Source organism: Grammomys surdaster, unplaced genomic scaffold (assembly GCF_004785775.1).
Source record: "Grammomys surdaster isolate TR1022 unplaced genomic scaffold, NIH_TR_1.0 1162, whole genome shotgun sequence".
NCBI classification, from domain to species: domain Eukaryota; kingdom Metazoa; phylum Chordata; class Mammalia; order Rodentia; family Muridae; genus Grammomys; species Grammomys surdaster.
In genome coordinates this window covers 712,190-723,435 of record NW_021605581.1, presented here as the reverse complement: position 1 = coordinate 723,435, position 11,246 = coordinate 712,190, and the positions used below count along the sequence as shown (strand labels likewise).

Genomic DNA, 11,246 nt, shown 5'->3' with positions numbered 1-11,246 from the left:
TTTTTTTTTTTTTTTTTTGTTTTTTCGAGACAGGATTTCTCTGTGTAACTCTGGCTGTCCTGGAACTCACTCTGTAGACCAGACTGGCCTCGAACTCAGAAATCTGCCTGTCTCTGCCTCCCAAGTGCTGGGATTAAAGGCATGCGCCACCACCACCCAGCCACGGTCACAGACTTTAAAGACATCGATGGGACACTCTGGCTAGTTATTTACTATTTGACCTTAAATCTTATTAGTACAGTTCAAGCATACTGAAGACAGAGAGATAGCCCCACAGTTAAGACTCTTACTGCTGGGCTGGAGAGATGGCTCAGAGGTTAAGAGCCTCTTCCAGAGGTACTGAGTTCAATTCTCAGCAACCACTTGGTGGTTCACAGCCATCTGTAATGAGATCTGCCGCCCTCTTCTGGCAGGCAGGATGCAGTATACATAATAAGAATCAGAGTTCAGATCCCAGCATCAACATGGGATGGCTCTCGAAAGCCTAAAGCCTGTGACTTCAGTTCCAGGAGATATGATGTCCCGTTACAGCATCCATGGGCACTTGCACAACATACACACATACACACACACATAGATTATTTGAAATCTCCCATGCAAGGTACTTAATAGAAAACAGTGTAATATCATACCAAGTGTCCTTTCATTGTTTCCTTTAGGCAACTTTATTTAGTTTCCACTGAGTTCCAGAGACAGTGTCATAGTGGAGCATATACAATTATTTTAAAGTTCCCGTTTTGCTTATTTTTCTTTCAGAACTTCCAAATGCCTTTGAAACGTTTCCAAGATCATCCAGAGCAGGAAATAGCTGCAAGAGTCATCCAGAAGGCCTGGAAAACTTTCCTTGTGAGTTTATCTGATCCCTTGAGAGAGAACTTATATTTCACAAAGTTAACATAAAGTGTGTGCAGTTCAATAGTCTTTTTGCGTATTTGCACATGCCTGTACCACCCTTCAAGTTAGAAGTTCACTATCCAGCTATAAAAGTTAAAATTATTTCATTAGGTTCCAAAACATTTACATTCTTTTTAGTTAAAATAACTTTTTGGTATGCACATATGTAGGTAAGTGTGGACATGCTTGTACGTGCTGTTAGCATTCTGCCTAAACTCCACACCGCAGTTACCTGGCAACAGCCAGGTGTGCTCCTCCCCACAGTTACCTAGCAACAGCCAGGTAGGCCTGGCCCATTATAAAAGAGGCTGCTTGCCTTTTCCTCTCTCTCTTGCTCTCTTGCTTCTCTTTTGCTCCCTTGCTCCTCCCTTTCCTCTTCTCTCCCCATTCTCTTCCCTCTTGTCTCTCCACATGCTTATGGCTGACCTCTCCCTCTCCCTCTCCCTCTCCCTCTCCCTCTCCCTCTCCCTCTCCCTCTCCCTCTCCCTCTCCCTCTCCCTCTCCCTCCCCCCCCCCCCCCCTCTCTCTGCCTTTCTCTGTCTCTACTACCCTCTTAACTCCCCTCCCCAATGCCCTGAATAAACTCTATTCTATGCTATACCATCCTGTGGCTGCTCCCTCAGGGGGAAGGGATGCCTTGGCATGGGCCCGTTGAGACACCCCCTTCCCCCATACCTCACCACATCCCCATAGAACATACCCCCTCTCTCTTTGTCTTTTTACAAACACATCACATGCATGCACACAGAGACTACAAATAAACCTTAGACATTGTTCCTCAGGATGTAGTCTACTTTTGTTTTGAGACAGGAACCCTCACTAGCCTGTAACCTGACAAGCAGGCCACTGTGGTTATCCAGCAAGACTCACTGACCCACCCACCCCTGGCTCCCCAGTGCTGGGATTATGAGTGTCCCGTTGCGTTGAGCTTTTTCTTTTGTTTCGTTTTGTTTTTGTTCTTATGAGACAGGATTTTTCTGTGTAGCTCTGGCTGTCCTGGAACTCACTTTGTAAACTAAACTGTATAAACTACTCTATATCCACCTGCCTCTGTCTCCCACATGCTGGGATTAAGGGTGTGGACCACCTCCGACAAGCCTCATTTAGCTTTTTTACATGGGCCCTCATGTTTACACAGCAAGCATTTTATGAACCGAGCCATCCTTCTGGCTCCTATTAAGTTTCTGAGTGGGGTCAGATGCTTTGATAATAACACCTATAAATGTATCATTAATTGTCTCATTAAGTTTGACCTATGATATTCTTTGTTTCTTAACTCAGCCATCACATTTGTGACAGTGTGGTAAAGGTATATTTGCTCATCTAATATTTATTGAGTACTCTTGAAAATCTTATAGTTTAATGGAATATTTTATCTGGGCTACTACTGCATTACTCACTTACTGTGTTCTTAACATGGATAGAACTGGTCTCGTAAGTAGAGATAATTTTTCAAGTATACTGTGTATTTTGTCAAGTTGGGTGACGGCCAAGAGGTAAAATGACTTCAGTCATTTTTATAATAGCAATTCTGTCACTGAAGGGCTCTAGCAGGCCTGAGCATGGCTAACATGGCGCTGCAGGTTTCATTCTCCCCCTTCCCTCTCCCTTGCTCAACTGTTAGATGACATTCCTAAAGCTATCCACCAAGGTCTACTTCCTTATTTGACCACTTTGTTATGCCTAACTCATTCCTGAGCCTGATCCCTAATGTCTATCAAGGTCAAAGCATCAGAGTCCAGCAATCAGGGTTCACTATTTTAACTACCATAATTATAATTAAGATACTCAGTCAGAATTTACCTGCTCAACCTAGCTCATTCTAACTCAGGCCTCCCCTTTCTCCTCCTTAAAATTAACGCTTGCAAAGCTCTTGGCAGCTGTTTCTGCCAGATGCAGAGTTCACAACCCTGTATCTTTGCCTCGCTTAATAAAATCTCTCTCTGTGTTTGGTTTGTGCTTGGAAATTGATGTTTGGGTGTGACATGTGCCTTACCTAGAGTCTATAGAGGAGCACTCTGCAGTGTATGGGCCCACAGTCACTATGCCTAGTGGCTTTGTGTCAAGTCATACAGCAGTTTCCAGTCCACAAGACCACCATCAGATCAATCAAATCTTGCAGATACACCGCCTGCCTCTCGGAAAGCAATAAGCACTGTGCTTCTATTTGCTTTAAGTTTCCATTTTCTTTAAACTCCACATCCGCTTTTCCCACTCTCCTCCTTTGGTGTCTTCCCTGGTGGGTTAAGTTTCATACAAGTCACAGGCTGAATATTTTTTGGTCTTAGTTTTTAAATCTGTTGATCAACTCTGAATGTTTTAATTGGAGAATTTAGTCTGTTTACATCTAAGGTTATTAATGATAAGTAAAGACTCCTGGTATTTGTCTGCTTGTTTATTTGGTAATTCTCTTGAATATTTTTCATAAGTTTATTTTATTGATGATTTATTGTTATTTGATGATGATCGATTCTTCATTTCCCTTGGTTTGCAGGCTCTAGTTGAGTTTATACTTCCATGTGCTGTCGTGATATTAGCTATCTTTTGTTCACCTTGGAGTTTAGAAGTCTCTTAAACAGATTTTCACTTAACTATCAGTCTGTTGCCTCAAGGATCTCATTCATTTTCTTGCAATCATTATTTTACATTTGTTAAGTATTTGGGGCCTATCAATCCTGCAGATCTCTGGAGTCAATACATTGCTGTGTCTTTTTTGCAAGACCTCTCGTTTTCCCGCACTAAGATTTGTACATCCAGTATCCCCATTGATTTAATGGGGTAGCCTCTTAGTAAGTAGTCTGCTCCAGATGATGGGTCTAGCAGCATCAGTTTAGTGCACAACATTGGCTTTGTGTCCACTGAGCACCATAGCATCCTCTTCACAGTGTCTTTAACAATAAGCGATGACTTCGGACACAGTGCACACCAGGGAGAGCCTGCTAGATACTTCTAAAGACACTTACTCTCTCCTGGGGACAAGAGTGGAGATAGTAGTGGTACAGGTAACTATGAGGTGAGTGGCAGTAGGAGTGGGTACTCAGGGTGTGGCTACACCATGGAGAGAACAGCAGCCTCTCTCAGATGGTGGGTTTTCCCCAGTTACAGCTGTGCCCTGCTTCTAGCAAAGCCTCCTTGCTGTGGGTGTTCCAGCTGTGGTGAGGGGCCTGAAGAGCACCATGGCAGGCTCTCCACTACCTCAGTGTCAGTACACACAAGGGTAGGGTAGCTGAAGCCAAGGCATGTCTTTCTGCCATTCCAATGGTAATATAGACCCAGGGACAGAGAAGAATGGGCTGGAACCCCTTTAGCAAGCATACGTGAATGAGCCAGCAGCAGGAATCACAGCATTTCCTTTCAGCTCCACTGAAGCTCTAGTAAGTTCAAAAGCAGTTGCCACCCTCTGGGGCTCAGAAGGCAAGTGCAGAGATCACCTGGTTCTCAAGGTCTGTGCCCTTTTTTCCTGTTCATCAAAAGTCCATCCCTTCCAGAATAGAGGCACCCAACTAGCATAGGACACAGTGAGTCTTCAAGGTCAGGCTGCATTGGCAAGGAAGCTACCCTACAAGCCAGTACAGTAGATGTCTATGGAAGCCTGGAGAGGAGGGGTGTGCAGGGATTTCTGACCCCTGGAACACTCCAAATTTACACAACAGTTAATGTCTCCAGACGCCACTAGCCATAGCAGCCTGTGTATTCACCCAGAGACACTGAAGTCCTTGTTAAAAATTCAGCTGCTATTACAGAGTTCTGGTTGCTTATCTAACTAGACCACCAGCCTGGGAGAGCTGTGAAGCTTTCTGCTAGCAAAGTCTGCCTGCATCCTAGCAGACAAGAGTCTGCAGAGACTCTCCTGTCCACCCTCTCCTGCAGGAGGAAGGGAAGCTTCCTTCTGTGGAGGTAGAGCTGTGGTGGAGGATACAGAAATGCTTTTCTTTCTACACTGTCATCCCAAACATCTGAATTTTCTTCCCTCCTTCCCTCCTTCCGTCCTTCCCTCCCTCCCTCCCTCCCTCCCTCCTTCCTTTCCTCCCTTCTTCTTACTTGCTTCTTTCCCCTCATTTAGTGCTTAGTCATCTCCTGAAGTCACTCACCTCAGAATGTTGCTGTGCCTGTTTATTCAGTTCTTTTCAGAATAGGTGGATGCCAGGTTGTATCTAGCACCCCCTCCTTCCTTCTGAGAAGGTGAATGGGGCCCCCTCTTATATAGTATCTTTGAGAAGTGTTGATGTGAAGATAGCACCAGCCTCCTAAACAGAGCTAGGGAGAGAGTTTATGGATGAGATTTTACCTTCAAAAGTGTTGATCACCCCAGCCAACCCTTACATGAGTAAGGAGTTTTTGCTTTCCTTAAAAGGTGTTCAGTTTGAAGCCCATTTCTCTAGTCCAGCAGAACTATTCACATCTGTGTTTCTATGTAGTTGTGTGAACAGCTAATAAAAATAGAAAACCCAACACTAGCAGCATAGCTCAATGGGTAAAGGCAATCACCACCAGGCTGATGACCTGAGTTCTATCACTGGGCCCCACACAGTAGAAAGAAAGAACCTATACGCCAATGTTGTCCTCTGATCTCTAATTGTATACTGTGACACTTCTGTCCCAAATAAATAAATGTATAAAACTTTTAAAATGATACTCTTAAAAAAGCAGAGAATCTAGTTTTAACCATAAAAACCTGGGTTTCAATCTTTAGAATATTTCCGTATTCCAGCATTTTAAAAGTCTGATAGACTTAAGAAGACAAGGGGAGCCACGTCAGATACTGAGGTACATTAACCCTAATGAGGTAAGACTTTTATGACTACCGCGGCATCTTCTTAGCAGTTCGATGTTTTCATGTTTGCTTCTTTAAAAACTTTTTATTGAACTATTACATACATATTGAAAACTCTGAAAGAATAATATAAAGTTTAATGAATTACCACAAAGCAAACACCACCAAACTATTCCCCAGTTCACTGTACCTGCCAGTCACTTAAGACCCCTCCCATCCAACCTAATCATGTTGATTTTGAATTCAGCATCGTGCATTAGTTTCTACTTTTGGAAGCATGCCTTGAAGTGCTGTCACTGTTGGGCTTTTTAATTGATATTGTGTTTGTTTTTATCAACTTGACATAAGCTCAGGTCAGGAAGAGGCATATCTGTAGCGTGTTTTCTTGATAATGATTGTTGTGATGATGATTGAACTGGACAGGTGGTCCTTAATTGTATAACAGACTGGGCAAGCCAGTAAGCAGCACTCCTCCATGGCCTCTGCATCAGCTTCTGCCTCCAGATGCTTTATAAGAGGAGGGGAAACCCAAGCTAGCATCCTTGCTCTCTTGACACCTGATGTCATCAAAGCAGGGAGGCCCTCTGCAGATGCTGACACCACAGCCTCCAGAACTGTAAAGAAAAGACTTCCCGGTCACCAATATTTTGTTACAGTGACAGAAAGTCAACCAACATGCACCAGAACCTCTTCTATTCCATTCCTGAGCATTCAACCAGAGAAATGAATTCAATAATTCACCAGAAGATAAGAAGTGCCAGCAGTAGTCACGGCAGCCATGTTTGTAGCCTGAGTTATAGACAAAGCTAATGGGAAGCGGTAAGAGTGCCATGATGAGATATTAGTGGCAGTGCAAAATAACCCATGCATCTATGTGGATGGGTCTTAAACTTACATCAAAAATTGAAACTGAACAAAAATCCAGGCACCCAAATAGCATACAGGGTATGATTCCTTTTGTGTGAAATTTGAAAGCTGGCAACATTAATCTATGAAGATAAAGAAATTTTTTTTAAGGATTTCCATATTGGAGAGGTCACAGGATCACAATACTGAAAGTGTTTATGATTTTTATATGACTTACAGAGTCACAGAACATACAAACACGTTTCATGGAGCTGCATGCTTTAAATTTGTCCATGCCTGATGGTGGTGGTGCATACCTTTAATTCCAGCCCTTGGGAGGCGGAGGCAGGCTGATCCCTGAGTTCAAGGGCAGCCAGTGCTACACAGATAAACCCTGTCTTGAAAAAACAAAAAAACAAAAAAAAATTATCCAAAATTTAGTGAAAAATGTATGAATATAGTATGACATCACCATTCCAATATAAAAAATTATGCAGAATTTTATATTTCATATTTAATTTATAAAGGTTTGGACAGGAGAAAATTATCCTGAAAAATTAATAGATTTTCAAGCTATAATGCCTATTTTCTTTTTTTTTTTTTGGTTTTTCGAGACAGGGTTTCTCTGTATAGTCCTGGCTGTCCTGGAACTCACTCTGTAGACCAGGCTAGCCTTGAATTCTCGAACTCAGAAATCCACCTGCCTCTGCCTCCCAAGTGCTGGGATTAAAGGTGTGCGCCACCACCGCCCGGCTCCTATTTTCTAATCTAACCTAATACAAAGGATATGGTTGTGAACTGTCTTCAGATAAGGGGTCAAGGGCTTTCCCCCATTTTTCTTTTAGGAAAAAAGATTTACAAGATTTATTATATACAATTCTCACAGAAATTTGAATCTTTTTTGTCTTAGCAAAAGCTAGTCCATCTAGTGTTGAGTTTGAGTGGACCAGCTATATTTTTTCCTGAGTTTACTTACAAGGTAATATTTTATATGTAAGTCATATGTTTGAGGATTTATTGTTTCTGTTTTACAAATAGCAAGTCACTTAGGATTTATATTTATTTTATTTTTTATTTTTGAGACAGGATCTCTCTATATATAGTCCTGGCTGTCCTAGAGCTCACTGTGTAGACCAGGCTGGCTTTGAACTCGCAGAGATCCACCTGCTTCTGCCTCTGGAGTGTTGGGATTAAAGGCGTGTGACATCACATTCATTTAGGATTTGTATTTATATATTGCACAGACAGGAGTTTGGTAATATTTTTCCAGTTATCCTAAGAGCTGTCCATTAAGTCCTTAGCACTCAGAGTACTTCAATTTCAAGACTGGAGAAATGGTTCAGCAGTTAGAACTCATCCTGCTCTGCCAGAGAACCCAAGTTCAGCTCCCAGCATCCACGCTGGGCAGCTCACAACCTGTGACTTCAGCTTCAGTGAAATCCAACGCCTCAGGCTTCCATGGGCACCTGCACTTGTGTGCACTCATACTTAAAAATGAAAATGTTTTATAATTTAAATCTAATTACTTGAAGCATATTCACCTGACCTGTTTTATGAACAGTAAATATCAGTGACTACTTTTTAAAATTTTTGATTATTTTTATTGTATGTGCATTCGTGTTTGAGGGTGTCAGATTCCCTGGAACTGGAGTTGCAGACAGTTGTGAACTACCATGTGGTTGCTGAGAATTGAACTCAAGACCTCTGGAAGACCAGTCACTGCTTTTAACCACTGAGCCATCTCTCCAGCACATCTGTGACTACCTTTTGTTTGTTTGTTTGTTTTTATTTTTGTTTTTGTTTTGTTTTTTGAGACAGGGTTTCTCTGTGTAGCTCTGGCTGTCCTGGAACTCACTCTGTAGATCAGGCTGGTCTCGAACTCAGAAATCTGCCGGCCTCTGCCTCCCAAGTGCTGGGATTAAAGGCATGCCACCACTGCCTGGCGACTACTTTTAATCAATAGAATGAGAGATAGTCAAATGATGCTCTTGGGATGCTGAAGGGACATTCTCCTGTTTTCCTACAGGCACAGCTCCTAGATGCTGCTGCTGGTGTCCAAGTCCGATTCAGACTGGGTGGGGTGAGTATCCATTTGGTAGGTTTATTTTTCCCTTTTCTTGAAAATACAATGTTTTCCTTACATACATTCCTTATGTCTATATCTTATATAGACATTATTTATATATCATCATCTATATCCCACTATGTGATATAGGACTTTATGTAATCTATCACATAATTTCCTCTACTCTTCCCAGTTCCTCTCCTCCCCTCCCACCAAGATCCACTAACTTTCTATCTCTCATTAGAAAATAAACAGACTTCTAAGGAATGATATGTGATATGATACATGACGTGATAGGATAAAATAAAAACCAACACACCAGAACTGAACAAAATGAACAGAGGGAAAAGAACCTAAGAGAAGGCAGAAGAGTCAGAGACTCACTTGTTTGCACACTCAGGAATTCCATAAAAGCACTAAACTGGAAGCCATCGTATACGTGGTGCAGACCCCTGCAGCCCTGCACTGCTGCCTTGGTCTCTGAGCTTTGCTCATGTTGATTTAGAGGGCCTTGTTTTCTTGGTGTCCTCCATCCCTCTGGCTCTGAGATTCTTTCCACCTCCTCTTCCACAGAGTTCTTTGAGGCACAAGAGAAGGGATTCAGTGAAGACAAAGCTTCTCTGAAGACAGTTGAACAAGGCACTGGTCTAGGAGTATAGCAGAATGTCATTAGGAGTCATTTTATTGTTACTTTCTTTTTTTTTTTTTTAATTTGGTTTACCCCTGGTCCCTGGACTATTTAGAGTCAAGTGCTTGGTGATCCAAGATATGGGTTCCATCCAATGCAGTGGCCTTAAGTCAAATAAGATAGTGGTTGGTTACTCCCAAAAGCTTTGTGCCACCATCGCCCTAGCATGTCTTGTAGGCAGGACAGTATTGTAGGTCAAAGGTTTGGTACTGTGTTGGTGTTTATATTTTTCCTTTGGTAGTGTGCAGAGGACCTTCCTGTAACAAAGATGGTAGAACTTAGGGGTGAAGGCCCTATGTAGGAACCAGCTTGACTTCTGCTTGTCCAGTGAGTTGTATAGGTCTTCTCTTCAGCAATGGGACCTTTTTGTCAGTTTGTGGACAGCAACCCTTTGCAGCAGCCTGGGTTATCTGGGGACTCCCATGGGACCTCTTTGGCCAACAACTCAGTTATATATAACCCAATCCTGGGACAGGATGCTTCATCTGTTGGCAAGAGGTGGCCAGATGAGACTGTCTTCCCCATTGTTTGGTGATTTCATTTAGATCACCTTCATATGTGTATGTCTTAGTTAGGGTTTTATTGCTGTGAAGAGACATAATGACTATGACAACTCTTATAAAGAAAAACATGGAATTGGAGCTGGCTTACAGTGTCAGAGGTTTAGTCCATTATCATCATGGCAGGAAGCATGGCAGAGTGCAGGCAGATATGGTGCTAGAGAAGGAGCTGAGAGTTCTCCATCCTAATCCTAAGACAGCAGAAAGAGACTATGTCACACTGGTGTACCTTGAGTGTGTATGACCTCAAAACTCCACCTCCACAGTGATACACTTCCTCTAACAAGGCCACACCTCCTAATAGTGGCAATAGTGCAACTCCCTATTGCCAAGCATTCAAACATATGAATCTATGGGGGCCATACCTACTCAAACCGTATTTTAGGGAGCCTCTAATGTATTAGGGTAAAATTGAATTACCCTTTAATTTTAGCAGTCTCTCCCCATATTCCTTCCTCATTTCCCTTTCCCATTCCAGTGTTCCATCTATATCTATCTATCTATCTATCTATCTATCTATCTATCTATCTCCTTTTCTAACCAGATCTGTCCCCTCTTGTCCTCTTACTCTATAACTAACCTCTGTGGTTCTACAGATTGTAGCTTGGGTTATTGCTGACTTAGTAGCTAATATCCACATATAAGTGAATACATATCATATTTGTGTTACTGGGTCTAGGATACTTAATTTGGGATGATTTTTCTAGTTCTGTTCATTTACCTGTGAACTTTATGGTTTTATTGTTTTGCAGTGACTAAGTAATAATAATCCATGGTGTAAATGTACTACATTTTCTTTATCCATTCTTATGCTGAGGGGCATGAAGGTTGTTTCCTGGCTATTATAAATAGAGCATCAGTGGACATGGTCTGGCAGGTGAAGGAGGACAAAACATCCCTTGGGTATATGCCCAAGTGTGCTGGTAGACTGAGGTGGATCGATTCCCATCTTCCCGATTTCCATAGTGGTTGTACAAGTTTGCAGTCCCACCAACAATGAAGGAGTGTTCCCTTTCTTCTACATCCTCACCAGCATGTGCTATCACTTGTTTTATTGATCTTAGCCTTCTGACAGAGATAAGATAAAAGTCTCAAAGCAGTTTTGATTTTCCTGGTGGTGAGGATGTTGGACATTTGTTTCTCAGCCCTGAGTTTCCTCTTTTGAGAATTCTGTTTAGATCTGTACACCATTCTTAATTGGGTTATTTGTTTTGTTGATATCTAGTTTTTTTGAGTTCTTTAGGTAGTTTTAGATATTAGACCTCTATCAAATGTGTAGTCGGCAAAAATATTTTCCTGTTTTGTAGGCTTCTGCTTTATCTGTCTGAATGACTGTGTACTTTGCATTACAGAAGCTTTTCAGTTTCATGAGGTCTCATTTATTAATTTTATTAATTTTCAATCTTAACACCTGTGCTG

General features: G+C 42.0%; 1 protein-coding gene across 2 annotated transcripts in view; it reads left to right on the top strand.

The window, feature by feature from the left end:
• The window catches only part of Poglut3 (protein O-glucosyltransferase 3), a 59,434-nt gene that overhangs the window by 22,865 nt on the left and 25,323 nt on the right, over positions 1-11,246 (top strand). For both annotated transcript variants that reach the window (XM_028783626.1, XM_028783624.1), the window contains 3 exons: positions 757-846; positions 5,588-5,680; positions 8,541-8,594. In XM_028783626.1, the coding sequence (XP_028639459.1) occupies positions 766-846; positions 5,588-5,680; positions 8,541-8,594 (228 nt within the window). In that variant the 5' untranslated portion in view covers positions 757-765. The remainder of the gene's footprint in view (positions 1-756; positions 847-5,587; positions 5,681-8,540; positions 8,595-11,246) is intronic.